This window comes from Lethenteron reissneri, chromosome 15, assembly GCF_015708825.2.
Source record: "Lethenteron reissneri isolate LAM-NWPU_2019-01 chromosome 15, ASM1570882v1, whole genome shotgun sequence".
NCBI classification, from domain to species: domain Eukaryota; kingdom Metazoa; phylum Chordata; class Hyperoartia; order Petromyzontiformes; family Petromyzontidae; genus Lethenteron; species Lethenteron reissneri.
In genome coordinates, this window is record NC_083793.1 from 4,427,815 (window position 1) to 4,453,183 (window position 25,369).

Sequence of the window (25,369 nt, forward strand, 5' to 3'; positions counted from 1 at the left end):
TGTATAAGACAGCATGAGTAGCGGGTTGTAGCCCTCTAAGCATGCCGCAATGACAGAGATGACTCAGATCTTGTCAAACACACAAGCAGATGGGCTAGCGCGGAGACCCACGGCCTCAAGCAGAGGGAGGCTCTCAGCTAGGCTCAGGAGAAACCCTGCTAGGGTATCTGGGAGGCCCGTGCGAGGCTTGAGTATGGTGATATTGAGCCTGTTGCTGGACGGGGGGCATGACTATAGAGCAGCCAACGTTTTTGGAGCGCAGGCGAGTTCCCGGGTATCTCAAGAGTCCCCCAGGGCCTAGCAGAGAGAGAGAGCAGGAAATAAAAAGTTGGGGGCCCCGCAGGACGAGTGAGATGGACAAGGAACTCCCCCCCCCCCCCCCCTTAAAAAAGTGCCAAAGAGCCCTGCTGACGGATGATCAGGCCCTGTTCCTTCTGGACGTGTCAGACATGGTGACTTATTAAAGAGCAAGAAGGCAGCCTTCATGGTCACCTCGATGTCGGTGAGAGCAGGGATTTGCCTGGCTTACTGCAGGAAACGGACCCGGAAGAGATTGGCTATATTCAAAAGCAGGGCAAACAGTACAGCCCTTAAAGAGGTTTTCGACCAGATGCAACTCGACATGGCATTTGCCACGGTTGCCAAGTTGGATCTGGTTAATTGGAACACTGGGCTGTCGCACCATCAGTGGTGACCAAATGTCCCCTCTGCTTCAAGAGTTTGAGAGTGCCTTTCTCACTGAATGCTTCCTTGACACATCTCTAGCTTGACAGTTTTGGCAAATTGAATAATTTTCATAGTGTTTGCCTCTACAAGAAGTGTTTAGTTGGTGCCAAGGTGATGAGTTTAACTCTTACAGCTCCTTTATCTAAGCTTCGGCACACGGTGCTGCTTAATTCCTCCTGTTAAAATCTACTTGGATGTTCCTGTTGATAGTTAGCTATGTGTGGGTGTTAAGTGTATCATGCTACCCCACTATGTTCACTGTGGGGATGAATGGTAGTGGGTTGATTTGTGAAGGGTCGGGGTGGTAGGTTGGGGGGTGCGGGCAGGGCGAGGGGGAAGTCCCATCTGCATGATGTCTGCCTTCAATCCCTACCCCCTGCCTGCCCTCGGTGGATCTTTACAAGTCTTGCCCATCACACGCCTTGCTGGGCTAGTCGGCGTGGAGCCGTGTCGGATAGGCGGCGATAAACCGAGCTCTTGCCCTTTGTCCGAGTCGGACCTAAACCACTGGCTTCACTCGATTGCATGGACCCACTATGGTGGCCAAAGATTTTCCACTGTACTTTCCTGCCAAGAGGAGAAACAGGGTTCGAGAAGCGCTCGTCATTCGCACGCCAGCCAAGGAGGCAGAGGTAACGTGTGGGGCGAGCGAGTGTCGTGGGTTCCTACTGCTGCTGTTCACAATTCACCCTGTCTTTAATACATCTTAGGTATACGTTGAGCTGAGGCTATGCTCCGTGATGAGCAAGGTTTATTTTTACTTCAATATATACTGTATGACTTTGGGGTGCTGCAAATGTGTTATGGGTAGCACACTGAACTTGTACTCCAGAGATCGCTGGTACGGATAATAATTGCAGGTTTTCTCTTCATTGTATTATTCATTTATATTGATTGGAAATATTTCACGTAAAGTTTGAGAGGATAGCATCCACGAGTGGGTCATTTTGCTTAAAGATCCTCTGATAAGCCTATTTAAAGTGTTACTAAAGTGTTAGCGCTGTGTTTAATGACACACATCCGCGTAAGTGGGCTGAGTCAACAAATAAACATTGCTGCTGCCTGCGTTTCCGCAGCTGCAGCACCAGAGGCCGGCCATTCGAATGAAAGCGATCACAACGTTGCAAGCGGCAGTGGGCTTTCCGATTGTGACGCGCGCGCTTGGCAGGGTCGGCACCAGCCTGGCCGTTGAACAGCTGAGGCAGCAAAAACTTCTATAACGCCGCGCTCGTAAAGAAGTGGTGCGCTTTGGGCTGCGGGAGATGGGCATGCGGTGGTGGGGGTGGGGGAGTTAGAATGGCCAAACACGGTGGCAGGCACAGGTGGGTAAACAGCCCCGACCGAAAGGCGGCGTTGAATGACAAAAGTCCCTTATCGGCAGGGCTTCTTCAATTATAATTGAACAATTAGGATTGCCCAGAGGCCAGTGGCTGAATGTGTCGGCACGCATTTGTATGGTCCTTGTGTGCAGCCCCGTGCCGCGTGGTGTGCGGCTTTTATGCTGATTTTCACGAATCTTTTCTTGTTTGTTTACATTCAGCAGTTTGGAATTTGTATTTGTCCTTAGATGCAGCGTCGGCACAGATAGGGTTTTTTTTTGCGTAGAGATGATCACACCGAGGTCATGTCACATGTCACCAGGGAGGTTGGCCACTGACGAGGAAGTCTGGTCTTGGAATAGCAACCTGGATATGGAATGTGAGCTATTGAACGATAAAAGGGAAGCTGCAGCAAAGAGATTGGAACAGGAATTGGAGCTGTGTGGATCCGCAGGCCTCGGTATTACTTTTTCGAATGGCAGCTTGAGAATTGCTGATGGTGGTTCAAATTTTGAATGGGCGAATGTTGAGGGGGGCGACAGGACATTGCATCGAAAAAATAATTTGTACATCTATGCTTCTCTCCTTCGCAGTACTGCACTGACCAGCTTGTTCAAATATGGTCAAATAACCCACAATGCATGGGCAGGCCCTTGTACAGCAGTGGATTGACAAAATGACTGCACATGGACATGAATGAGCGTGTAATGCAGTTAATGCCTTGAAATGAACAAACTAATGCCTGTTTTAATCTAGTTGAATAAGTCCCTGAGGCTAGTTTCCCTCTCTTTGCTTGGACCCCTTTTAAGTTTGATTTCCTGTTGAGCCCGAGGCTAAGGTTTCAAAAACGGGTGGCCGGTTTATTTATCTCGTTGGTCAGAGAGGATGTTTACAAAACATGGCTCCACTTCCAGAGAGCGGGCAGCCGAAAACTTTGCTGCTGTGCTTGGCTGATTGTGTCCTGTGAAGGTGTACCTCTTGATAGTCGCAGAGTGTAGTGATGCAGAACAGTGCTTCAAGATGTATATCTGCAGCTCAGCTGTGTTACTCGGGGGACTTGTCGTGTGTCAGGACATTGCGCTGGCACTGCTGAAATCCTTGGTTTGAATCCAGCTTTCAGCTACCTGTGAATAAGTTGGGTTCCCGATTGTAGCAAGTTGATGGGCTCAGATTGGTCACCGATGATTGGACTAAAACATTTCATATTCGATGCATTCTTTAAATAAATCTCGGATAGTCAATCTCTGAGAGTGAAACACATTCACTGTGATGTCATAACAAACAAACTCCTCTACAGCAGCGTATGCGAGAAGGTATAATACGTCAGAATTATGTCCACGGTGTGATGTCATCATCCAGTGGGGCATTGCTTTCTGTGAGAGTTTGTAATAAAGATTTGTTTCACGCCCGAACACAAAATGTACAGTGACTGGAAGCAGTTGCCTCGGTTGCACATTTTTTTCGTTTTGAGAATTGAAAGAATAAGAGGAATTACCTGGCAGTGGATATAAATCCATACTCATATCCGCAGGTTGAGGAGTTATTACTGTAGTTTTAACATTAATAATAAGATTTTCCAATAGTGTACCTGCTCAACATCCAGATCAATGCATTATCAAGCACAGGAGTTTGCACCGGCTGGATGCATTCCAAAGGATCTCTTGTATGGAGAAGTTTTGGATACCGTAATCCCACGGAGGTGACAGGATCAGGTTTAAGCTGTGCCTGTAAAACTTCAAGTTCATCTTGTATCTATGTATGTTGAACTTCTTTCGCACCATTAAGCCTAGGTGTTTAACATGAATAGCTCAAGCTGAGGAGCTAAAGCTAGCAATAGGTCCTGCTGGAGGGCTCCACTGCAGGTACCCAAGGAGCTGAAGCGAGGTGGTTGAGAGGAACGCATGGAGAGAAACGTGGAAAGCTCAGCTGGACTCAGGCTCTGCCTAGCATTGGCTTTATTTGCTGACTTTTTGTCTTATGCCTGCACTGTTTGTGCCACACTCTGGTGTTTTATACTATCATTTTTTTCAAGATGAGCAAATGCCAACATCAATGTCAATAAAATGAGTTTCACAAGTTGGAATAACAAACAAGCAAAACGTAAACAAAAATGTGGAGGAAAGCAAAAGTAGCCTGGACATTGCTGAAATAAAAAAAACAGCAATCACTTCAAACATACTTCACATTTCTTTACGTTTCATTCGTCAATTTGATCTGCCTGTTTATCATGGCCATATTTATTCACAGCCTCGCTACAGTGCGAAAGCAAATCATGAGATGTGCCGGGACCAGCTTTTAATACAAGCGGGGTGAATCATAGCCCTCAAAGTGGAAAGAGGGGATTTCCCCGCCTCTCTCCTCCATTATTGCCAACTTTACTCCACTCCCAATGTTGCTGTGTTGGCTGGCGCTCGCTGCAGAAGCCATTCCACCCACGGACAGCTGTGGGATTGTCTCCAGGGGGGCTGGCCTCACAATGGAAAGGTCACCCCGTGACCCCGAGCTGATGCCACCACCCACTGCCACTTTTTCAGTCGGGCGGCAGGGCTCGGAGCCTGCATCCGCCACCGCTCACTTTGCTCTCGCCTCGTGTCAACTCTGGCAGCGTATGCATCCAAGCAGTGGGTGGGAGAGTGGCTCCCTCCCCCCCCTTTCCTATGGCTTTTTATGTTCAAGTCTTTTATCTTTTGTCGGGCTGTATGTGGGTACGAGTTCCAAAGGATCACACAAGCAACACTGATAAGCATTTGTTTGTGGCTATCAGTATTAGCCGAGAGGTTATCCCTCTTCCAGTAAAGAAAACAGTTATGTTATACCATGGCTGGCTCAAACCTGTCTCACCACCAATGCATTTTGTTGTTCTGGACCCACATCGTATTCAGCAGATTGACAACTTTAAATAATTTGGCATTATCCTGGACTCAACTCTTTCAAGACCCACATTGACTACATGGCCAACAAGATAAAACCAAAATTAAATTCCTATACAGAAACACATGCTGTATTCCACCTCTACTCTGTCTGACTATAGTTAAAGCCACCATCCTGCACATGTTTAATTTTTGTTTTACCACCTACTGCCTAGCTTCTGAATATACCTTAAAACGCCTTATTTTAACATACTGTTTGGCCCTTGACGCCCTTCATTCTTGCAGCCTGCACATTAACTTGATTCTGTCCCCCCTGGATATCTGGAGTGACCATCACTGGGTTTGTCTTCATCCTAAACATCTTAAACAAATCCGTCATTGACCCAAAAGACCACTTCTTTCCTCGAACTCCCTCCCACAGCCTCTGAAGTTCCTCCTTGTTCCTACAAACAATCCATTGGTGAAAATTTTTGTTTTGGTTAAAAATAAAGGTACATCTTTCCACGTTGTTGCTCTGCATTTTTGTAGCCTTGCCGCTCATCTAGAGCTGGGTTCTCTCTCTTCACTTACCCTATTAAACCACAAAGCGTACTTGTAGCCGTGCCTCTTCTCTGGCACCTCTTGGCTCTCCACATGTTCGCGCTTTCTTTTTCGATTAGCTCATGTTTATATCACTGCGAGACTAAAATATATACAGGTAGTCCCCGAGTTACAATGGTCCGACTTTCGATATTTCCGACTTGCAATGGGGTCGTCGTAACGCATCTCCATCGTAAGTAGAGGACTACCTGTCCAGCTTACTTGCACCTGTAACAGAACTTTTCCCGGTGCCTCTTGCTCTCGTATTATGTTTCTACTGTTATATTTTTTATTTGTGTGCGTTTGATATACGACCATTAATTACCTATTTTTTTTCGTTGATACTATTTCTTCAGGTCCCTGTACTCGTTCTATGAAAATATTATTGTTGTGTTTGTCTTGTTGTTGCTGTGCTCGCACACAAACGCGGATCTCCTTTGTAAAATAGCCCAGCAGCTGACAAAACGGGATCACTTGCGTAACAAATCAAATTAACTAAACAGTGCCGTGTTCCAGAAGATGACGAAGACACATAGTGTCTTTGTACTTTTTTTCTCTGAACAATATAGTTGGTTAAAAATAAACAATATCCTCCTGTAGTGATTGGCAAGTGAACATGACTCTTTTTGACCAATAACCACGTGGTAAGGCATGGTCTATATCCCAGCATCGCTGTGTTACTTATATCCCACGTCATTGCTATTTTGGCTCCGACAGGTTTATGTATGGTCGGCTTTAAATATATATCTTTCCAGATAGCAGGGAGAAAACAATCTACTAAACTGACCTGCTGCTACTCATACATATTCCATCAGGGACAAAATGAGTTTCAGATGATTCGATAAGTATTCTCAAAATAAACTGCACAGCATGGAGCGGCAAGGAAATGAAATACACGAGCACCTTTCGCACCACACAATGTCTGCGTAATATTAAAACTTTCCTTCCAAGGCCACAACTAATTAAATTAAAATGACTTATGGCAGAGAGCAGACAAAGACAGACCTCTCTTCTCTAGAAATGCATGTTCCAACTTTCCCAAATCTCGTGAAACGTGCATGTAGCCCCACAATTGCAGAGCTAGCAAAGGTTAAAATATGGATAGCTACACTTGGAATTTAGAAAGCAGTTTGATTTGGAAGCCGGAAATCATGGCATTGTAATATGGCTGTGTTCATTCTCTCAATGGGAACTTGCTCAAGAGCAGCTTTTATGGTTTGTTCGTGAAGTGTTCAGATGGCGAAATGTAAAAAAAAACAAGTACAATGGGTTTATGATGATGAGCCATCGTAAAGAGCACTCGGCTTTGTAGGTACATATGGGTTGGGTAAGAAACAAGGATTTTACGTAACGTAGAGTAGAGCGGATGGCCTGTCGAGGACACATTTATGGACATCTGAAGGACCAGAGTAGTGCCTGAGTCGTCCCCAAAATAGAGCCTGCAATCAGCGGGAAGGTAAATCAATAAACGCAGTTCCTGCGTGATTATACGATGAATTGCAGCCGCACAGTGTAACAAGTGCCATGGTCAGCCATAATTGGGCAGCCCATGCGATGGACAGGTAACATGACACCTGACCCTTGTAAAACACACATTTACCACTCACCTGATACTTATCAGTCATCAGCTCACCTGTCTCTCACTAGTTTACACAATATAGTAGAAAGCCATTGAGATTGGTTGGTTCCCCTCGCCCCTGCACACATCTTTCCCAATGATGCACACATCATTCCCGGTGATATATACCTGTCCATTATATAATTTTGAAAAGAGTATTTCTTCACATGCCTGGGTATTCTAAATGGGAGAGCTGACAGCGCCAAGGCCGATCAGCCAAAGGTCGAAATTTCTCCATCAATTTGACCTAATTTGTATCAACTGTATATGAGATTTCGTTTAAATTGGTAAAGTGGTCTAGGAGGAGTTCTTTGGAGAAAGATAAATTATTACATACGTACATGCGTACAGATGAGCCGCATATATATGCCAGTGTTCTTCATTGCAAGGCCTGCGAGCCACTGGCGGCTCCTGGTGGCCTTTAGTGCGGCTCTTGACGTGTGGCCCCCGACAATACACAAATTTGAAAACCCCCCATCATCACCGTGCTGTCTAACCCCAATGGTTTCAAATGTGCGGTGGCCCTCACACTGATGTCTTATGGGTGACAGTGGCCCCCCTCTGTAACTTAGTGAAGAACACTGATTTAGACACAAGTTAGTATGTAACTTATACATGAGTTTTACATTTTTTTTATGGTTAACATATCAATGAAAACAATTTGCAAACATAGCTTTCTCTGAGCTGGATTCCAAATTGACTTTGATCAGACCTGTCCCGAGGCTTCCACGATTGCCGCGGTTCCCTGCGCATGTCACACTTATTCAATGTCTCAGCAAGCACTCGGCTATGCAGAGAACTTCATTGAAAAAAAAACTCTGGCCGTGCGACCGACACACGTCTCGTTGGCTAATTTCGGCAATGAGAAGTGATGAGGCTCGGGGCCACAGCACTGCCAAGCCCCCTGCTTTGTTTGGAGAGAGTCACGCATCGGCACGCGTGATTCCGATCGACCCCCTCCACTCCCCAGCTATGGGGGAAGGGCGGGTAGCGGTAGTAGTTCGGATGGCCGCTGCCCGATAATTAACGACTACAGCCCTTGGGTAACGTGTGTGGAGCCAAGTGGCTGTGGCTGCCGACCCCGCTGGGCTAGGGAGGGATTTTGCCGAGTGATAGCAACCCTAAAGCTGACCGCTAACAGGTTTGCCACCTGCTGCTGTCGGAGGCTCCAGGGAGACCAGCAGAGGCAGAGAGCGCTCGAGTTACCCCCCTTGTGCACGCACAGGCTGTGTAGAGATGAGAGCAGACTGGGGAGTGCTGTGTGTCTGTATGTCTGAATGAGTGGGTGGGTATATGTTTTAGGTGGAGGGTGGGGGAGTGCGTGGGATTGTGCGATGTCTGAGGTCTGTTTGTGCCAGCTGACGTCAAAGGCACCCCACGCCCCCCACCGCCTCTGTTACGATTCATAGCCACTGACATGCTCAGTCGTCATTGCGCTGTTAACGCGCTGGCGGGAGAGACGCATGCGTTGGTACCCTTTTCACCGGTCCACATTTCCAGCGTTACCGCGCATTCGGGGAAAGCACAAAAGAGCAAAGGCGTGCGTCTGAAAGGTTAAGCTGCCTCCGCAGCCCAGAGGCAGAAGAGAGAGGGGCATTGCAGCAATACGAGTGGGCTGTCCCTTCATAGGTGGAGCTGTAATACAAATGTAATTAATCATCAGCTAGAAGGAGTTGTGAGAAGGTTATTTAAACGGAGGCAGCCAAAACTGACATCGCTTCAAGATAAAACTCTGTTTCGTGTAGCTAGAAATAACTTGCCGTACCAGGAGCACGGCAAAAGGCTGAAGATACAAAAAACATTTGAAAACCATTATTAAGAACAACGGTCAGTGACAGCTAGAAAGGTAACGACCGTATTTTCAAGTACAGGAAGCGCTGCTGGTTGGCATTTAGCGACTGTCGGTGAAGATTATCAGATTAATAGAGGAAGGTTGGAAGGGATAGCCAACGGCTCGATATAAAAAAAGCCCACTGTGGCCAAAGCGAGACGAACATGCCGGTCAGCTGAAAGAAAACGGGACGATTCTTAATCCGAGCGGATCTTGGTGCCACCTGCGCAGTCGGGGCCAGATGTTTGTTAAGCAGACAACGCTCAAGAACTGGGAGGTGGAGGCAACAGAAAGTGGGGACGAGGTAGGCGCTACACACCCGGCACCCTCGGCTTGCGACACGTTTTTAACTTGATATGTACATGGCGATATCGACCAGACAAATGTAATTCGTCAGACTAGACACGTGCTGTCCGTGAAGCATGTTTCTTTTTGGCAGTTTAACATGTATTTATTTGCACGTATTACACATTTTATTGTACTTTTTAAACTCGGCTATATCTGCGGAAATATGTTTTATTTATGGGCTCATCTGTTTTTTATTCCCATATGGTCTGCTTTGTTTAAAATAATCTTTATCATCTTGAGGCATGGTTCATGTGACTTTGATAAATCCGCCTTTTTTGACATCAGTGTCCACAATCCGTTGTAGCTATAATGCACGTTTTTAATATATAAACTATCATCGCCTGTGTATGCGTGTTCACTTGCAAGCGGGCATAGATTACAAATGCAACCATCTTTATTTTTTTAAAGATAACATTTGGCTGTTACTTGTTGAGCCAAAACACATGCAAAATGGGACATTTGTTCTTTCCAATTCACTGGTCGTCACGCAACAACTAACTGGGGCCATGTGTTTACCTGCACATTTAAATTACAATAAGTGCCCTGGCTAATCTGTTGATAGTTCCAATTTAAGCTTAATTAGACTACTGCTTTTACAGTATTCCAAGGCTGAATGCTCTGTGTGGCTCAGTCAGGCCTGTTTGCATGCGACTTGCTTGTGGCTTGTGTTAATGTGACTCAAGCAGCAGTGCATCAATTATGAGTTTCTTTGTGGCCCCTGCACTGGTAAAGTCATTGGGAACCGCTTAAATTACTACCGCATTGTTGAACCTGGTAAGTGAACGGGCACATTGCTTGTGAATGGTCTGATGTTGGTTGTTGGTTATGTGCTCAATCAGGCACCATGTTATGTCCACTATAGACAGTGTCGCCAATATTCAGTGATGCTTCAATTTTAAGTCAAGGCGTTAATCACACTCTGGCTGCAGTTACATTGTAGAATACATACACCAGGTGTGTTTGAGCTTATGCGGATAGCCTGCACATTTGAATCAATCCACCCCTTAAGTCTCCACAATAGTTTTGCACCCACACATGCCTGAGATTCATGGTACCTGCTACAGCACGTCCCCGCGTGCCAGATCAGCATTTTGAATGAGTTATTATATTAATTATACGTTAATATGTTTAATCGTGTGCCGTTACAGGAGCCCAGCACGAAGAAGGTGAGGCCCCTCTCCCGCGTCGCCTCGCTGGCCAACCTCATCACCCCCGTCAAGGCTGGCACGGTCAAGCGGATCGGCCAGACCCTGCAGGTGTGTGCTGCAGCCTCGGCTCCATTCATCTGGGCTAAAAACATTGCCCTTTAAATTAAAGTCGTACAGCCCCTGGGTTTTATATGGAAGGTGCAACCAAAAGCAAAGACGAGAGATGCGAAGACTGACACAGACAAGGAGACGCGGAGACACACAAAGACCAGGTAGGCACATGGAGACACAGGCAGACATAGAAACACGGATGCACACAAAGACATGGAGATACAGACCGTTACACAGAGAGACACAGAGACAAAGAAACATATGGACACAGACATAAGAGACGTGAGGCCAGAGAGAGATAAAACAGAGAGATAGGGAAACCCTTTTTGGTAAGTGAACTTGGGCATGAGACGTCGCTAACCACCAACATCTACAGTACATGGGTTGAGAGACTTCTATACTCTAGCATCTCTACACCTTTGTGTGTCGCAGTGTTTGTCTCTGTATATCTGTGTCTGTGGGTGTCTGTGTGTCTTCATATCTCTGTGTGTCTCTGTTGCTCACACGGAGATGCAGAGACAGACGTATATGAAACTGAGCCATCCGCCCTCCTTGTGTTTTCACTGCTTGGGTCGCATACACATAGAAGCTCAAAATTTGACGACAAAAAGCCTCGGCAACAGATGGCGGCGATGGCGTGGGCGAAGGCCATTGTACTCCTAAGGAGCCAGGCCCAATGCAAGCAGTTCCTAAGACAGGGGTCACACCTTTAAAGCGGGCTGGGGCCAGCACGAGGCCCTTATCCTCCGCAGGACACCCCAGCGTGACAGGAGCCTGGTAAATGTAGGGTCTGAGAGCTGACGCGCCGAAGTGGAGTGCAGGTTATCCACGTGGCCAGCAGCCGCCCGCCAGTACCCAAAAGTTCCAGCTTGCCATGCTCCTCTGCGCGAGTGTGGGAAAAATGAATTCAGCCAGGAATCCTTGGGTGATACCTGCCTGCCTCAATGAGGTGATATACAATCACACGTGCTCAAAACGACACGGGGTACCCTGCCGATGTTGCAGAAGAAGAAGAAGCAAAAGTGGACCGTGGCCTTTTAAGAGAGCTTGAGCCAGGAATGCGGCCCTGACATGAATGCACCAAGTGTGCGAGCCCTCCCGGCAGCACACAGCTTGGACAAGTATTCATTCCCAGGGCGAGTGGTACTTTATAGACGAGGAACTCGTGGAGGAGGCCTCAGAAACAAGAGGGCCTGGCAAAATAACACCTTCGAAAGGCCCAGCAGAGGTCCCTCTCACAAGAACTTGGGAAAATTGTGTCTAACTTAGGGAAGACGATCCTCAACCTCCTTGTGGACAGTGTCCAAGCAGGTTGGGGGCCGCTAGTGGCCTGGGCCCTGCCCGGGCCCTGCAAGCCTCCCGCCAAAAAGGAAGAGCCGCCCGAGATGAGGCGTCCGGTGACAATGAGCTCTACTCATCTAAGAAACCAAAGACCAAGGAGGAAGGATAATGTTCAGAAACTCAAGCTCTGTCGAGGAGGAACCATTTTGCGAGATACTACCAAGGCACCTAGTGGGGTCTCAGGACGGTGGCCCGGACCCTCATGGTGGAGAGACGCAGAGGCCAATAAGGGCGAGAAGCCTGCAGTATTTAAAAAGCCACTGGTGTCAAACGAGGCAGGAAAGCCCCTGGACCAACATTTGGTTGACATTGTCCGATACGACTAGCCAAGCCCCCTGCAAGCTGTGCAGTAGATGGGGCAGGAGGTGGACTGCTGTTGGCCCCACCACGGCCGTGGCTGGGGTGCCACCTGACACTGTTTTCAGAGATATGGAGGGAAAACGACATGTGACGAGCGAGTCATTCTGACTATAGACGAGGTTTACGCTCTGGAATTCGTCGGGCCCTCTGAAAGATTTCTGGATGGAATCGTGGCCTCTGCTGGACCCGTTAATGAAGGAAGTCTTAGAAACAGAGTCCTTGAGGGACAATGGTCTGTGGCAGATGGAGGAAAGCATAAACCTCCTTGAGGTGAGAGCGATTCGGTTGGCGTTAGCTCCTGTCATTGGCGTGGTGGCAGGCCGGGATGTCCTGGTGTCATGCAACAACGTCACACCACCGATTTAGCACGGTTGGCTACGTACGGTGCGAAATACGTTCTAAATACATAGAGCAATAGCCATGGTGGACAAGCAGGGCTGTCCCAAATTTGACAGGCTCATGCAGAAATTGCATGCCCTCGACCTGGGCAAAACAAAATCAGGTGGGGCTGTTGGCTCTTCACCTCGCCAGGGTAGAAAAACGTATGGTGGATTGGCTGAGCCAAGAGAGAATGTATCTCGACAAGTGGGCCCTGCAATTGAAGGTGTTTAAGAAAAATGGTTCGCGTCCAGGAAGAACGCCGAACTGGAGCAGTTCGCATCCAGGTTAAGGCAACAAGAGGCAATGTTGACGGACGCTCTCGTTAGTGGGCTGGCAGCCCGGGCTACTTCTTGCCCCTATTCTCTATGATTCCCATGAGGATGGCAAGGAAGGGGGCCTCCAGGGTGCTGATCACGCCCAATTGGTTCCAGAGGTGATGTTTCTCGGACCTCCTGGGGTGCGTACAGTAAGCTTAACCAAATTGGTCTTGAGGTTCTTGAAGCAGAAGCAGCCCCCTTGTACTTGGGCGATGCCCCCTAAAATCTGCACATGTCCCGAATGTTCTTTATAAGCCACCGTTCCAGCTACTAGCCATGTGCTCAGAACATCTACTGACGCTAAAGATGGGTTTTCTCTTGGCCATCAACTGAGCAAGGAAGTTGAGTTAGCTGCAGGTTCTGGTGGCGGCCTATGGCCTCACCTTGTTTTTGTGGCTCAGGTGCTTTCAGATTTACACATGAACCAGGAAATCGTGCTCCTGTTCTTCTGCCCATGTACCTTTCAATCCCCTGAAGAGTTCAGGCTTCATAAATTAGAACCAGTGAGGGCCTTGGCTCTTTACCTGGACAGGCCCAAGGCCTGGAGGGAGTCAGATCAGCGTTTTGTCTTTCGTGGTCAAGAAAAGACGAGGAAGCCATTGTCACATCAGAGGATGGCCTCATGGGTTCGTGAGTGTATATCGGAAGCTTTTTAAGAAAAAGGGCCAGATGCATAGGTAGTCACCGACTCGCTCGGCATCCCTCCCACCATCCACTCAAATGTTTTGTTGGTGATTGGATCAGTTATTTGCGTTGCATTAACCCTGTTCAGTACCATGTGCCTTGATTAGTCCTGTCACTGCTAAAATGGCGGCAGGGAGGTCATGTGGTGCGAGGGCCTCCCTTGTGGGGGGAGGGTCGGAGTTCATCCATCCATACGAAGCAATTAAATAATTATCCAATTATAAGTTTGAGTGCCTGGCACAGAGATTAATTTCATTTGTATCTGAGCCAGAGCTTGTCAGTGACCACCTATGAAAACCAGGTTCTACATAAGTACTAAAACCCAGTTTTATTTTTTTGTGTTGCATATTACTTTAGATCTCACCTGTCGCCTTTGTTTGCATTCACATGTGGAGAGTAATTGTACCGGTTGCAGCGACAGCTTTGTTAAAAAATTTTGAAATCTGTTCCTCCATCTGGTCAAATTTGCTCAGGCATGAAAGATCGAGAAAGACTGTTCATGGTGAGGGCTTAACGGATGCATTGCGATGTTATCAGTTTTACTCTCCACTGCTTCATTGGTTTAAAAATAAGCCCCTGTGTGACAAACATGTTTGCGTATTATTGGCCAGCATGAGCCCTCTGTAAATCCATGTAATACGGTGAAATCGAAATTAACCATAAAATCAACAACTCATTGTGGGAAATGACAAGATTATTGATAAATGTGAGTTGTTGTTGCCGATTGGTTAAGTTTGCATGCTTGTTTTTTCAATGTACATCATCTGCATCATGTGAGCCCATTCTCACAGCAGCATTGCATAGTCAGTGACCATTGGGTATGTAAATTAGTGCTCTAAATTCAATTTCACAGGTTGCTTTTAAAACGCCGAGACATGAATAACAACTGAATTCACAAAGATAACGTTTTGTTATTAATGAAATTAATCTTAGGGCATACAGCACAGCTGAGGATGTTTTTCATGCAATTTTTTTTCTCCTTTAACAACTACAGACAGTGCCTAGGGCAAGCTAAATACTGTTATGCAACCTGTATGGTATTCATCAGTCATCATGAATACAAACTGTTTAATAAGGCCAGCAGCACGGCAATCACAAGACACTGCCCGATATGGAAATATAGCAGTACAATGCGTGCTGTGTGTTAGTTATATGTGTTTGAGCTAAAGCTGTTATAAAGAGAAAAAACGTTCTCTGAATCTAATGGAACATATGTTTGTGATGGTAACTTTTCTTCAAACAAGTGTTGAATAAAGATATCTTGATTTTTGAAAAGCCATATAATCGATCCGTAAAATTGTGCTCATTGAGAGATCAGTATGAGTACCTTGAGAAATTTATAACATTTTAAATGCCATGATATATCATTTAAAATTCCTGATTGGTTATGTTAACCCACTGGTGTCGGTTCAATGATTGTAGATGCAGGGGTCCTATGAACATTAAACTTTGGTTTAGGGACATTAACTTTAGGGGTATCTATGAAAGCCCCATCTGTCTGCTGACCTTGTTAACACCTGTATGGTATCACTGACTTGAACAATTCTACAAATCTCGTTGAGCCAGTTCTGAAATGACTGTGTCAGAGGGTATATTTTACAGGTCTTTTGTCAAACCATTCCGAGATCAAGGCCTCCCCCCCCCCCCCCCCAGACACTATGTTGTTCATGGACAGGGGTCGGCAACCAAAATAACAAGAAGGGCCATTTAAAAAATACAATATTTCAAGAGCCACAAACTCGTGTAAATAATGTCACGAAGCAGCCCTTTAAAGAGCCGTGTGAGGCTCCAGAGCCGCGATTTGCCGACCCCTGGTCACAGGGGTTGTTTGACCATATTTCACCATACTGGCCTTTGCAGGTTGGTGCAGGGGGGAGGGGACGGGATGAATGACCGGTTTCGATGTCACACACCATTGAAGTTAGCCGTGGCCAGCAATTGAACTCGGGTGGACGGATTCATAGCGCAGTGCGCTAACCACTGCACCACCACTCCACCCCAGGGAGTACATAGCCCATAAATTTCATATCAAGAGGTAGCAAATAATCTTAAGGGGATATACATCTTAATAGCCATTGTTATAATTATCTCTACATGGAGGCTGCAAGTGAAAGGGTTGATTAAAGAAACACCTCACCCAAATAATCTTGTAAATACTTACCTAGGCTGTGTGTTTTGGGCAGTCCGACATGAGTTTGAAGCTTCGTGAAAAATGAAAACTCCTTTAATAGTACAGTGAAGCACTCTATAGTCACATCGTTTGATGTCACTCCTATGCATTTTTAATAAAGCAACAACAATGCAGCGATGTCTTGTCAAGGATCATATAAGCTATCACGCGAATTCTCGCAGCGGTTTTTGGCTTGCCATCGAACAGAGACGGTCACTGCATCGCGTGCTTTCAGATGCACTTTTGCGGTCGTCTGGAATGCTCTTCCGATATGAGGAAGCCACTGGAGCTATGCACTTTTAAATATAAAATGAAAACTGATTTCTTTAGAACTGCTTTTTGTGTTTAGTTTGTCCTTCCCCCCCCCCGTACCTCCGATTAGCACGGTTGCCTAAGTACTGTGCGAAAGAAGTTAATTATACATACATGCCATGAGATTGATATTAATGGAACACCTAACCTTAATTTAAAATTATTTTTTCAAATTCATGAAACTTCATATTCTTTTCCGATAACCAAATATACACAGCCTAAGTATGTATGAAAAAAACAAGATTACTAAGTTAAAAGCCAGTGAATAACTAGTCAAATTGGGGGCCCTTTATTTATTGTGCTAAACTGATTTGTCATTTATTCTTGTTCGCTTCTCCAAATGCTATGACTGAGCTCGTACACCGTTAAAGTATTTTCTTGTAGGCTCACGCAGCATGCAGTAAGGTCCGAGGGAAATCTTTACCAGGTTGTTTTACAGTGGAAGGGCGTTGTTATACAGGGGTTGGGTAGACGTGCAGGTGGGCGTGTAGGCGCTGCAATGATTTTGGGGTGCGGCTGGGAGACCCGAGCCCATCCCTCCTCCCAGGGCGCGTATGGGCACGCTCACGCAGGAACGTACTGGGCTCTGAGCCACCACTGATTGCAGTGAGTGGTGGTGACAAGCCGGGTGGAAGCCCCCAGAAACCTGTTGGAAGCAAGGCAGAGTGTATCACACCACGTTTTTTGATAGGATTCCCCATGGTGATTAAGTGTTTTACGCCATTATTTTAGTGCAAGGCTATCACGAAGGTGCTACGTTTCACACATGACTTGTCGGTGGTAGTTTCCTCATCGGGGCGATGGTGCTACGTGGCCAAATTTTTTAAATTTGGACCATGACACCAGCACATGACACGGGCGCACAATTAGTGGTAAATATACTTGCAATATTTACCAGGGCGCCTTGCTGGACTCGAACCGCAAACTTTTGCAACAAGCGGCAAACGCGGTACCGCTGGGCTCATGTCGCCATTATTTACAGATGTTAAAAGACTCACGTATTTCTTAATAAACATGTATTATTACAATCACTATATGTTTATGAAATCATCCTAGTAATGAGTAATTGGCTGATTCACACACTCTTATTGTTTTGCCCCGAGAGGGATTTTGGTTGTGAAGCCCCCCCCCCCTCCCCGCCGCTGCCCCCTATGCCCGCCCCCCCGCTCACCGCTACCCACTCGTGCCGTCTCAGTCAAATCAAGTAGCTTTAGTCCACAGTTGTCAAGTGTCACGGAATTAAAAGAACAAAACGAAAGAGACGCTGCCCTTTTTTTAAATCACAAGCGCAAGCCAATGTCTGTAGGAAAGGGCAGAGGCCAAATAGGAGGGGTGGGGTCTCAAAAGAAAAGGGGCAGGGCTTTAAGATAAAAAGGGTGCAGGGTCCGAGTGGGATGGTGTGGGACTACAAAGGAAGGGGTGGAGCCTGAAGAGGATGGGTGGGGCCTAAACAGGAAGGGGCGGGGCCTAAACAGGAAGGAGTAGGGCCTAAACAGGAAGGTGTGGGGCCTAAAGAGGAGGGGAGACATGGCCTTAAGAGGAGGGGAACGGGGAAAAAATACTCAAATCTGCATATAGAGGAGCACTTCAACAATGATCTTCCCTTTTGATGTAAGGAAATTAAAGCGTGGAATCAATAAGTGCAGCAGGCAGCAAAAAGCTAATGTGGCCGACTTGTCTATATACGGCAGATGCATGCCCACCATACAATCTACATTCACCAGGGGATAAGCACATCAATTCGAGGTAGGATTTTCACATTACAATGAATCATTGAGGAGAGTATTGTTACCTCTGTACAGTTTTTTTGTATTGCAGCGGCCTTTTTAAGTATTTGAAATGTGTTGAAAAAAACCAGTTCGAACTTGTAACTGATCAAATCTTTTCTAGTTGATTTTTTTTTTTAAACCGTTCCACATGATGGAACAGGAACACTGTTTACAAGTTTTGAAGATTTTAAGAAATCCTGTAAACCCTTAGCAAACACTACTCTCATATTTATTTTTGGGGGGGGTGTGGGGAGGTGATTTTTATTTTTAAGTAAATATAACCTAAAGCAAGACCATTGAAGCAATCTGGTATGTTTGGTAACTGCTGATAGAGTAGCATTTATAGAGAATATTCTAACTTATCCTATCTTAATAAAGGTATCACACTACTGCAAACCCACTGCTTGAATGACTGGGGAAGTGTTCCAAAACCATTAGTTCTCACGAAAGGGCAACTTTAAATTGGATATACAGACCTTCATGACCACGGTCGGCTACTACGTACCGTGCGAAAGAAATTCAACGTACATGTAGAAGCCCGAGACAATGAAGTGCTGTGTGCATGTTATTCTGTCAACAAATTGCTCCTTTGTCACATAGCTAGTACATGTGTCCTATGCACGCAGGGCATTTTGGGCTTTGTCAAACACATTATATTGTCCATTACACACTGAATATTCTGTGTCATTAGTGCGGGCATTTGTGCGAGCTGAGTGTTGTTGAGTCAGACCTGACAATTTGCTTTTGGCAGTGAGGCCACGCGCTGTTCAAGAACAAAGCTACAGGTGTGGGTTACTTAGTCAATGGCACCACACAGTCTTAATGGGACCAACAGTCAGTGCATATCTACTGAATCTAAACTGCTTCCAAAACCACTGCTACACAGTCCAGGCAGCCTTATGCTGATTATTTATTTCAGTGAGTGCCCAAATTAATCGTATGAAATCCTATTGCTTTAAAATATATATATATTTTGTCACAGGAAAATTGCAGCCACTCGCTCTTTCGGGGACATTGAGCAATTTTCAAAACCTGGCTTTTGTGTATGATACAGGCACACACTGGATTATTCATGTCAATTAAGTCACAAGGTCTTTAACGTAATTTTTTACTTCTTAGGTAATTACACGTAGAATTACCAAAAATTGTTCCGTCATATTCAACCAATTGACCTGGACTTTCCCATTGGAGAACACTCTGGATAGACCACCGGCTCACCTTGCCACTGAAGTTCGAAATTAATTTTGTAATTACGTGTGAAAGCATTATCTGAAATGGCCAATGTCACAATTTCTAATAAAAAATAATGAGCATGCTAATATTAAAGGATGGAAGTTTTACACGCCTGATGAGGTGATAGTGACTAAAACGAAACTACATTTATTTATTTTACCAAGTAAGGCCCACTGAGCTATTTAGCTCTTTTTCAGAAGCGACCTGGCCACAAATTATAGCTCGGCGAAGTGGCTTATCGCGTGGAAATTTAAAGCAGCCAAATACTGGAAACGCACGTGTCACTGCCTGTCGCGATGGCTACTACTGCTTTTACACAAAGCAAATGTATGGATCCTGGTCCGGTATTTTACCATGTATGGCACTCCCACATTTTGACAGCATTTCTTGTTCCCGGGCAAAGAAGTGGAGGAGGGGTGGGGGGGGAATGAAAAGCCAAAGGGGGAGAAAAAAATTTGCTCATGTAACTGATAGGAGCCATTAAGGAGTGACTGCAGAGAGAGAACCCGCTTGCCTCGCTGTTTGTGAGAAATGGGGAGGTGCTGAAGTTGCTGAGGGTGCTACCATAAGCTGGGCACACTGGGGGGTGGGGGGGGGGTGAACTGGGCCATCTCATCCATTCCCTCCCCACTGCAGCACAGCCCCTGCGGGGGACTGTCTGTGCTGTCACATTAAGTTATGTCACTTGTATGGACGAGGTAGAACCTGGTCTCGCTTAGAGGAGAGGGGACAGTGCCTTGTTGCTGTGTGTTGTGCGGAGGTGAAACACCATGATAGTCGCCTTCAGCAGCCATGGCTTCGGTAAGCCTCCTCCTCCCTCCTTCTCTGCCGCCGTAAGTTTCTCTTGCAGAGTTTTAAAAAAATGTTCGTCGGATCACTTTTGTGGAAATAGACAATGAGCGGATCGATTTTTCCGGAGGATTTTTTTTTCCCTTTGGATAAATGTTTTCTGTCGTGTGATTGCTGTTCAACTCTTGTCCTTATTGTTGGTGGTTGGACTGCCTCAATACAGTAACTCTTCCTCTGCTCTGAAACCAAATGACAAACAGTTGTGGTGGTGGATATTATTACTTTTTATTTACTGTATTTTGTGGGCATGTGTCTGCTGTATAAAAATAATGCCCGACTTTCGATGACCGATGGCAAATTTGCCAACGTTGGCCGATCGTGTCATATTTACGACGAAGTGGCCTTAGCCATCGGCACAGAGATTTCGTTGCTGAGCAGCTCGCCGCGAGAGAGCTTGTGTGTAAATCGCCGTGAATCACACGCACAGGGGCGCACAGTGAGGAGGGGACCCGCTCGCACAAAGGCCGCCCGTGTCCTCTTCGTTGCTTTCTTTATCTGTAGTAATTAAGTGGGGGGGAAATGTCAGATATTGCGTGTGCAGCGTCAGTCCGCGTCTGTGGCAGCGAGTGCGGCACTCCGAGCCGAGCGCGACGTAACTCCAGCAGTGGCTTCGTGCTGACCGTGGTGCAGGCGGCGTCACTCGGCAAGCCCCGCGCACGTTCAATTTTTCCCCCTCCCACTGTGCACGTGTCCTCCGCACCGGCGGTGTGCGTGGCCTGTGGCCAGGGTACCCCCTTTTGTAGATAGGATGCACAATGCTTAGAGGCCTGTGCCAGCCAAAACCTCAAGTCTGCCCACACTGATGAGCTCATGAATGGAACAAGATCCTCATGAGTCTCATGAGGGCCCTCGTCACTGACAGCCAAAGCAGTCAGCTGCATAAAAGCCCCAAGGGGATTTGGGGACTGAAGGGTTTAGACCCTCAGGCATGAGTGAGGAGCTCAAAATACCCCCTTGGCTTAGAACCCAGTTTGTCCTTGATTCTGGGCTTCCACCATAAATTGCAAATTCAGCCACTGTTTTGTTTATTTAAGTATGCCTATTTAATACCGCCAATGTGTGTAGTCCGCAGCTTGATATAGAAGTTTCAGACTGGGTATTACAAAAGGTGGATGTGTCTATAGATGTGTGTTTGTGTGCGTGGAGCGCTAGTGCTGTCATTTTCATGATGCATTATGATCCGACTGCATTTACTTTTCGACCATGTATAACAAATGACATGTGATATCTGCACTTGGCCTGGGGTTCTTTTAGTTTAACTTAGCCATAAATAAGAACCTGCTGCAGTGTGTAAAAACAGCAACGGTTTGGCCCACAACACCCCGATCTTGTGCTATGTCAGCCTTAGCATGTGCTCACTAACATTTCGTAGTATAGTAGACACCCCTCTTAACGACGGTAATTGGTTCCACGAAACCGGTCGTTAAGTGATTTGGTTGTTATTTAATATAGGAAATACACGTTAAAGGCTTAAATTGTTCCGATAGCATCGAAAATTACAGTTTTTCACCCAAAAAACGCAGTTAGAATATTTTAACAATGGATATTAATACATAAAGATACTAACAACATTATAAACACACAATATTAAAAGAAACATGGTTAATCAATGCCTTAATTAACCTACAACAGCCCGTTAATAGGGGAATGGTTAGTAAGCGAACACATTGGGCTATGTAGAGGCCCGTCGTTAACAGCGGTGGTCGTTAACAGGGCTTCTACTGTTTTTGCTCACTCACATCCCTTCTCCATACAGTCCACAGTGCTCAACAGAATATCTGTGTGTGTGTGCGAGCAGCGGTCCATCAGCTTCCGTAGCGAGAACCAGGCGCCTACTTGCTCGGTACGGCCGTACAGCAAGCACGTGGCCCCCACACCGCCGAAACGACGCAACAGCCGCCTGTGGAGCGAGACGTACGATGCTGGCGCGCACGAGGCATTCTCGCGCAGCGAGATCAAGCGGCAGGAGGTGAGAATTCATGCGTGCGCTCACTGCTTGGGCACGTCCGATGTCACAGGGGGGGATGCGAGGGACTTCTGTGAATTAACGTGCGGCAGTTTGTACGGGATGGCCACAGTGTGACACAGCATCACTTGTTATTGGAACAAATGAATTGCACGATTGGCTTATGTAGTTCGCTGAGACGGCATACACATAAAGTGGCTGAGGCAGCTGATGTGTCTGAGCACGGAGTGAGCACTGCAGAGATCGTCACTATAGTTAAATCGAATTCTAACTATAGTTAAACCGAATTCTCAAGTGTATTGAGTTGATGGGCTCATCGTGGTCACCAATAACTCTACAATGAAGCCATCTTAAAATTGTATTTTTACATGTAATTCATTTGGTGTATTGCTAGTTCTGAGGACTAAAAATGAATCAGTGTTACTGGCACCTAATGAACATTTTTAGCACGGCATGTCGGAAAGTGCATCACTCTCGTGGAGTGATAGGTGAAATGTGCGTACCTTTGCAACCAAACAGATGGTGCATTTGTGTCACAACAGAGCCGCCGTGCAGCACAACATACACAGGCATTATCCCGTGCAGTTTTAGCCCACACACATCTGCGGCATTGCAGGTGAAAAATATTTTTTGTTGACTGGTGACTGCACTGAGGCAGAGGCCCATATGCGTGGGAGGCATCCGATTAGATTCATTCAGTTCATTTGGTGTCCGCGAACGGAGAATTATCTTTCGGCCGCATGACGATCATTGCATTTCTGAAGAGCTATAACACAACAACTGAGTTTTTTACCAGTGTTTTTTTATCATGAAAGTTGGCACGTAAACACGTAACTTGTTATTTTCCAGAGATAAAATTGCATATGGAGTGGTTTACTTGGGCCGTCGCTTATCCGCATAATGGTTCCAACAAAATAGCAGAGTTGCTTCCCCTAAACAATGAGGGCTATGCATAAGCACTTTACAGTGATCCCGCTGTTGTTAACGAAACCCACTGTATAGGACTTGGCGGGAAGCTTGCAGGCTCGTTTATGCATCCGTCAATTAAACAACAGCATTTAGTCGTGACTGATTATATTAATTATCTATGTTTTTATCTCGGTATTGTACAATGGTATAAATATTAATAAGATTCAACCCGACATTTACACTGGACAACATCATTCAGGGATCCAGGGGCATTTGGACTAGCTTTAAATGAGCAATTCCCAAATTCCAGTCCTGTTATTTTTGTTCCAGTCTACTTTTTACTTCAATCTTAATTTGGCGAGTACCGGAGTTTTTCGTTTGCCCCACTCTGCAATGCAGGGGACTGTTCACTTGCTTTTAACCCTGTTATTTTAGCTTTTTGTATTGTCTTCCCTTTCTTCAATGTACTACGGGGGTGAAATTGCGTGGGGGCGGGGGGGGGGTTGAACTGCTGGCACATGAATAAAAGACAGCTGGCCAAATGAATGAATAGATAAATGTGAATCAAGGCCATGAGCGGTGAGCAACTTCATCCACAACCATCACCGAGCTCTGTTGCCACTGGTTGCCCGGGACACGCTTTTAGGTGTACAGAGGTCAAGGAATGCAGGGAGGCAAGTTCTGCTGTTTTACTGGAGGGGAACGGACAGAGGAGGGGGGGGGGTGAGCATTTGGAAAGGGGGCGGGGGGCTTTTAGTTTTTTTTATATTCCATTCCTTTTTTTAAGCTTTGCTTTTTATTTTAATGCACAACACTCAACTGAGTGAAGCGCATTTACATATTTTTCATCTTTTCCCAGCATCTGCCACGAAGCGCACCTGCAATAAGCAAGCCAAATTTTCCCCAAAAATAATATCGAAAGTGATGGAAAAAACCGCCGTGATGTAGCATGTGTGTGATCGCGATGGATGCATACAATTTTGCGGACAACGGTGTAATATAACATTGTTCAGGTGATATCTCTTGACGGCCGAATGCTCAACACAAACATTTTGCGTCACAAATATGGTTCCATTATATGGCTACAGTCTTTGAAATTTCTCACGTATTTTGTTTGTTGCGGTTGCACCTGACTTAAGAGCCACATGGCTCACAGGGCTATACCAAATAAATGAAACTTTGACCTCTTAAAATCACAGTTTTTGTATTCTCTCCCCTTTGTTCTTCGTTTCATGCAAATTGCTCGTCAGGTTCAACCTCTTTTTTCCCCAACTTGATTTTGCTAAATAAATTACCGATTCTCCATTGATACTTTGTATTTGACGAAATGTAGCTCTGATCGTTGCGTATGTGTGGTTTTTGTTGTTGTTGTTAGCTTTGCTACGCATGGCAGGCCCCTCAGATCTGCTTTGAAACTGACCCGCAAGCCTCTCTCGTCTCTGTTCTTTGTGCCGGATTTAGCACGCGAGCAGTCGTGTTGAGAAGGGTGTGTGTGGTTATGCGCCGCTGCAGAGCTGCCCAAAGCGCGTCGCACAAACCTTGCCCACGCATTGACGGACGGCAGCGAGAGGACGTTCTTTGCTACACAGAGGGACGGAGTGCATCATAGCAATGTTGTAATTTATGTTTGCGATAAGATTTCTCGTAACTCCCTGAGCATATGAGAGTTACGACATGGGCCTTTGCATCCATTTGCAAGAAATCTTAAGAGTGGTCAGGACCACTCATCTATGTCTATTGTAACTGAGAATAATTAACAGCATAACGTAATGAAAAAACTAATTAATAATAAATAACTTGCATTGCTATTAGTATTTCTGACATCACTAGTATAAACAATAACAGTGTTATCATTGATAATATTAATAACGACATACTTTCTTCAGCCACAACACATGGAGTGATGACATCATGACGGCCTAGTTGGATGGGTTCTTATTTATGTCCTCCTGGCAAGCGATTGGCTGGTGTCGTGGGAGTTGTGACGTTCTCCTGAGCAACAGCTCTTACATGGTAGCTAAGATGTCACGTTGACTTACTATTCGTTTTCAATCATGGCATTTATGATCATGCTCTTAAGCATAGCCGACTGGAAAACCGCAATGCGCCATGACTTCTGAACACTTTTCTTATTGTGCCATGTAGTCTATAATCAGGTTTTTTTTGGGTTAGATCACGTAAATATAAATGTGTCTTTAACCCGCCACCACCCGACACAACCAATTAATAAGGTTTGTAGCGTAAACATCACGTGCCAATTGGTTACTACTTCAGCACACCGGTGTGTTCACGAGTAACCCACAACATTTACAATTTGAGTACGACGTTTCGCTGGTGATTACAACCAGCCTTATCAGGCCATTTTCTAGAACCGTGCCATGCAGCTCCCGACTTGAGCAAGACCTCCCTCGTGATTTGGACACTGCAGGCTGTGCCAGGTGCATTGCCTGTTGCATGTGCACATCTGCTCAGGTGCTGCTGCTAAGGAGGCACCACAGTCACTTGGGGTGGGGTGAAGCGTGGGTAGT

At 46.0% G+C, this 25,369-nt stretch overlaps 2 protein-coding genes across 8 annotated transcripts in view; one reads left to right on the plus strand and one right to left on the minus strand.

Moving 5' to 3' along the window:
• Nucleotides 1-25,369, minus strand: part of CFP (complement factor properdin) — a 261,228-nt gene that overhangs the window by 183,730 nt on the left and 52,129 nt on the right. The window lies entirely within an intron of this gene.
• Nucleotides 1-25,369, plus strand: part of ARHGEF3 (Rho guanine nucleotide exchange factor 3) — a 63,541-nt gene that overhangs the window by 15,075 nt on the left and 23,097 nt on the right. For 2 of the 7 annotated variants that reach the window (XM_061551828.1, XM_061551829.1), the window contains exons 4-5: nucleotides 10,440-10,547; nucleotides 21,765-21,935. In XM_061551828.1, coding sequence (XP_061407812.1) covers nucleotides 10,440-10,547; nucleotides 21,765-21,935 — 279 coding nt within the window. Of the gene's footprint in view, nucleotides 1-1,149; nucleotides 1,359-8,206; nucleotides 9,248-10,439; nucleotides 10,548-19,765; nucleotides 19,951-21,764; nucleotides 21,936-25,369 lie in introns of those variants that run through there. The other 5 variants (XM_061551830.1, XM_061551831.1, XM_061551832.1 and 2 more) reach the window with 5 other exon arrangements.